Source organism: Neophocaena asiaeorientalis, unplaced genomic scaffold (assembly GCF_003031525.2).
Source record: "Neophocaena asiaeorientalis asiaeorientalis breed wild unplaced genomic scaffold, Neophocaena_asiaeorientalis_V1.1 scaffold59, whole genome shotgun sequence".
Taxonomy (NCBI): domain Eukaryota; kingdom Metazoa; phylum Chordata; class Mammalia; order Artiodactyla; family Phocoenidae; genus Neophocaena; species Neophocaena asiaeorientalis.
In genome coordinates, this window is record NW_020174268.1 from 3,874,367 (window position 1) to 3,880,366 (window position 6,000).

The following is a 6,000-nucleotide window of genomic DNA, read 5'->3' on the forward strand; positions in this document are numbered from 1 at the left end:
TTTACCTAATTATTTTATTTAATATCAGGCTGGTCCTCTAGTATGTAAACTTCATGAAGAGAAGAACACATGACAGTTTTGTTCATTAATGTTATCTCCAGTACCTAGGATAGTTCTGGTGACATAATAAATGATTAATACTTCTTAAGTAAAATAATGATTTTAAGTTAAATCAATAATTATTATTTAAATTATTATAAAATCTAAGTAATGCATAGTTAGGCTACACAGTGTACTATGAATATATTTCTTTTACTGTACAACTTTTTGTTTTTCCTAGAAAGAGTAATTGACTTTTATTCATTTACTTTGCTTTATGTGTTTATCATTAATTCTGCCATGAAAATTCTAATAGAATTATTTAAATCTTTATCAGTATGAATGTATCAGATATGGCTATCAGTCCTATTAATTTTTTTTAATACATCATCCTGGAGCCCTGTGTCTTTCTGCCCTAATCTAGAAATGTTGCTGTCTAGATCTAGTGCACAACTGTTATTCCAAGACTTCCCTTCACTATTATCTTGGAATTTCCTTTACTATAGTCACATCGGATACCTTGTTCTTTGTTTACCTCCACATTTTGGTGAAGCCAGCCCTCCAGTGTCTCCCTGCAAAAGAATGCATGGAAATAAAAATTTAACACCATGTGTATTTGAATATGTCTTTATTCTGCACTCAGACTTGATTGATAATTTGGCTGGGTATAAAACTCTGGGTTCAATCATTTTCTTCAGGATTTTGGAGACATTGCTTCATCAATCTTCTACTTTTCTATTTTTTATTTGAGATCTACAGCTTTCTTATTCCTGATCCTTTATATATAACCTATACCTTTTTTTTTTGGAAGGGGAAGCTTTTTGAATCTTCTCTTTTTTTTGCTAGTTGTTTAAAATTTTCAAGATGATGTGCCGTTGTGAGTGTTTTTTTTTTTTTTAACTCAATGTGTTCAGTACTTGATGTATCCTTTCAATCTGGAAACCCATGTATTTTAATTCTGAAAAATGTTCTTACACTATTACTTTGAAAATTCTATCTTCTATTTTTCTGTGCTCTTTCTGGGACTATAGCAAATATTGGACCTTCTGAATTTTTCCACTTTCTTAAGGCTACCAGAATATGCCACCCCAAAATATGCTTCTTTGACATAGGTATTATTTTGAGCTTAAGGCAACTGAGATCTAGCAGATGCAGGAAAAGCTCTTTACCTCCCAGTAACTACCTTAAAATAGAACATAAATATCTCCTTTTGGAAATTTCCATTTGTAAAATGTTTTCACACCAGGAAGAGAACTACTTCAGGAGACAACCCTTATCACCTGAAAGACTCTTAGCTGTATAACAAGACAACCCTTATTTACCATATATTTCCACTCTTTGCCTTCCCATAACTGGGCTTCTCAGCCCAGAAGCCCAAATCCCCTTTTCCTTTGTTTAGCCTAAGATGGTATATAAGCCTCAATCATTTGGCTGCTTCTTTGAGTCTCATTTCTTTGAGAAAGTCCCATGTATGTGTACATAATTAAACTGTTTTTTTCTCTTGTTAATCTGTTTGACAAGTTTAAACTGACAAATTTAATTTCCAGGGCCCCAGCCAATGAACCTAAGATGTATAGAGGAAAAGATATTTTTCTTCTCTAACAATTCCTGGCCAGAGGAGGCTTGTTTTTGTCTTTTTTTTTTAAACAATATTGTATATATTTAAATTGTACAATAGGATTATTTGATATACATACACATCATGAAATGATTACAAAGATAATGTTAATTAACACATCCGTTGCCTCATATAGTTAACTCTTGTTTTATGAGGTGAGAACATTCAAGGTTTACTTTTAGCAAATTTCAAGTATATAATACCACATTAACTATAGTCACCATGTTGTACATTAGATCCTTAGAATGTATTCATCTTATAACTGAAAGTTTGTACCCTTTGACCTACATGTCTCCATTTCCCTCTTCCCCCAGCCCCTGGCAACCATCACTCTACTCTTTCTATGAGTATGTACATCTTCAACCTAAGCAGAAATTGCCAAGTTGCTCCAAAGTGATTACACCAATTTATACTCCACCAATTTATATGTATCCTCACCACACTTGGCACTATCAGACTTTTACATTTTTCCCATCTGATGATTTATGAAATGGTATTCTTTTGTTATTTTGTTTTGTATTCCCTGATTACTAATGAAATTGAGAAGGTTCTCTGGATGTTCAAGTTTCATCTTCTGTGAATAGTCCATTCATGTGCTACTCTTAACATACTAATGGGCTGATGTCTTTTTTTAACTGATTTGTGAGCATTTAAAAATATACATGGACACTAATCCTACACTAGGTTACAACAGTCCCTTTATTTTTAAAATGATATATTTATTTTGAGTTATAAAAATAATATGTATTTATTATAGAAAATTTGGGAAATACAGAAAAACATTATGAAGAAGTTTAAAATTCCCTGTGATCACATAGGAGAATAGGTCCAAGGATAATTACTGTCTTCCATTTGGGGTTTATCCTTAGGGTGTTTTCTAACTATGAATCTATACTTTTTTTGTTTTAGAGAACTAGGATTATTTTATACACATATATTTATTTTTTAGCATTTAGTTTTTCACTTGCGTATGTCTTAGCTCCTCAAGGAGATGGTAAGATCGATAATGAGAAAGGCCCTATTTTATACTACTTTGAGTCTTACATAGCATCAAGCAAAATGTCTTTCCTTTAGTAGATCTGATGTTTCCTTCATTGCAGCACATCCCGATGTGAATGGTGTCATGGTCCAATGTTCGGTGAAGGTTTTCGCATCATCCGATCCTGCAATACTTTTGGAGTAACACAGTTTCCTGTTATATTTTATGTCTGTTCCTCTTCCTGCTACAGAAAAGTAAAGGAAAGCAATTTTGTTTTCTATAATGTTCCTGGTAAAAGAATATCTCTAAATCCCGAGTTGATGAATCATACAGTGATTTATGAGTCCCACTTTGAAAGCCATTAAAGTTTACGTATATAATCATTCATGTCTTTGAGAGCACAGGTTCTGTGTGGAAGATAAGTGTCTTCTCATGTGAATCCTCTTTGTAATCCTAGCTCCTAATGAAAGTCTGCGATTGTTAGGGAATCTTTGCAGAATATTTCCTTAAGAATGATTAGTAAAAAGGTCTTCGGGGATTTCAAAGAAGATCTAGAAAATTTCTTTCAGAGCATGTTTACAATAAAAAGAAAAATGTTAGAATCCTTTGCAAAAAGTGTTTATCTTACAGTTGGCCTTTTTGTGCATCCATTCTCAGGGATAAGACAGTAATCAAAGTCATCATTGGGGTTTGGGCCTCATATGGATTCGAAGTCATGTACCCAAGTTCTCAATATTTGTGCATTTCTGTGGAAATTTGTCCAGTGCCAACCATCTCAACTGTGGATTGCTTTGGGGAATAAAAGATTAATTCCAGGACTATATTTAGTTGTTTGAATTCATTATCCAGGCTCTAAGAAAACTGGTACAATTTTTCAGTTATCCTGACTGCCATCTCATAAAGCCTGATTCCACAGGCTAGTGCCAGCATTCAGCAGGCTTTCAGTGACAGCCTGGCAAGAAAATAAAGTAAAACGTACAAAATTACATTGCAAAGCAACATATGGATACAGTAGAACTTGAGGCTTTAAGAATTAGTATTTAGTAAGAAGAAGGTAAAAGAGCGTTTTGAGATAACAAACAATTTTAGAAAGGCATAGAATTGTTTCATATACGGCGTATCTTTTATGTGCAGGTAACTTAAATCTAAAATGTCATTGCTAATGAAACCTGATGAAATGAAACGACTTAAATTTATACAACTATCGTATCATTAGAGAATGTCAGAAAATACATTTTATGTCAGTTTGTGCGTATCATGTAGTAATATCATTTAAATTAAAAAAATAGGCCAGGCAAAATAATTTTTCTGACTAATGAATTCAATAAATTGGGATGCCTGTATTCTTCTCCTTGAGAATTAATTCAATTTTAAGCAGAAATAGGAAAACCTTGCCTGAGAAGTATACAAGGTATTGTCCAGCAAAAGAATAAAAGTATTAATGTAGGAGAAGTAACTACCATATCACACATGTAATCCAGAAGGGGATATTTACAGCATGATAATAAATTCATTAAAAATGTAATATACCCATAATTGTGAAACAAGATTTAAAAAAATAAATCCTAATTCACTAAATCCTAGTGGCATATAGCCTACTAACGCTTACACTTGTCCCTGAAATATTTCTTGGAGGAAAAGTATATTTATTTTTTATTTAAAATAATGTTGTTTCTTGGTTTGAGTAACTGGGTGGTATCATACTGAAATAAGAATAAACAGGAAAGAATAGGGTTCATGGGAAATTACAATATCTTAGAGACATTGCAGAGAAACAAATATACCTAGACATTTGGACAAACATGAAACATACTTAGAGCTCAATCTCGCTATTTCTTCATGTTCAGTACAAACCCAGAATCTAAGTGATCTCTTATAGATCTTTAAAAAAATAACTTACAGTGTGTTTCTTAAATATGAAAGTAAGACGTACATTATAGAGGGGTTTCCCTGGTGGCGCAGTGGCTAAGAATCCGCCTGCCAATGCAGGGGGCATGGGTTCGAGCCCTGGTCCGGGAAGATCCCACATGCCTCGGAGCAACTAAGCCCGTGTGCCACAACTACTGAGCCTGCCCTCTAGAGCCCACGAGCCACAACTACTGAGCCTGTGCACCACAACTACTGAAGCCCGCGCGCCCTGGAGCCCATGCTCTGCAACAAGAGAAGCCACTGCTCACTGTAGCTAGAGAAAGCTCGCATGCAGCAACAAAGACCCAATGTAGCCTAAAATAAATAATTTTTTTTAAAAAGGCATACATTACAGAAATATTTGAAAATAGAACTAAACCTAGGGAAAACAAAATCTCTGTTGTAATGCCACCACACAATGAACAAGAGATAATCATTCTGACAGGTATATGTGTATATGTGCACACTGAAATAATGTATTACTCTACTTAAAAAAATGGGATCTGTATCTGCCTCACACCACACATAACAATTAATTTCCAGATTCCTAAAGGTCAAAATTGAAAATATAAAGAGATAAATAGGGTCTTAATAAAAATTCAGAATGAGAAGGATCTTTTTAAGTAGGAAATGAAACCCAAGAGAAAAGATGAACAGATTCACTGTGTAAAATTTTTAAAAATTCCTGTACAGCCAAAACCACCACAAATAAAGCCAAAAGACAAAGCAGCATACTGGAGAAAACATCTGTAATACATACGACTGACAGAGAACTAGACTATTCACCCAGGAATCTTGATTGTAAATGACAGAAACCCACTAGAACCAGTGGAAGCAACAAAAGGAAATGTATTAGTAGTCATTTGTGCATGAGTCTTCAGGCAAGCAAATTCAGTTCAAACCGTGTCATCAAGGCATTATCTATTTTCCTATCTATCTATCTATCTATCATCTACCTCTTAGTAACACCTTTCTGTCAGTCTGTCTCATTTCTAGGTAGCAAGGATGACAACTGATGATTCCAGGTTCGTGTATCGGAATGTCAGGAACCTCAGAGAAAAGGGCACTATCTATCTCCACTGTTACTGTAAAACACATTAGGGATGATTTTCACTGGTTCAACATGGTTCTCACATGTCCATATATGAACAAATCATTCTAGATGCATGAATGGAATACTCTGATTGGCTGAGTCACATGCCCATTTCTGTAACTGGGAAAAGGGAAATTAGCCCCTCCCCAAACACATGAAATACATTCTTTACAAGGAAGAAGAGTTCTGGAACTGAAAATTGGGGAAAGGAAAAATGTTTTGGGCAGCTAAAATCTAGAGCTATCAGAGACTTTTTACAAATAACAACAAAAAGATGAACTAAATATTTAAATAGCTATAACAATCAAAATTTAGTATGTGTATTTTTTATCCTAATAACTGTAAGAATTTATTGCTCAAAAA

At 34.0% G+C, this 6,000-nt stretch overlaps 1 protein-coding gene across 1 annotated transcript in view; it reads left to right on the forward strand.

Moving 5' to 3' along the window:
* Positions 1-4,689, forward strand: part of LRRC63 (leucine rich repeat containing 63) — a 44,914-nt gene extending 40,225 nt beyond the window's left edge. Inside the window, exon 9 of the mRNA XM_024755569.1 lies at positions 2,758-4,689. Within this exon, the coding sequence (XP_024611337.1) occupies positions 2,758-3,001 (244 nt within the window). The 3' untranslated portion in view covers positions 3,002-4,689. The remainder of the gene's footprint in view (positions 1-2,757) is intronic.
* Positions 4,690-6,000: the final 1,311 nt, after the last annotated feature.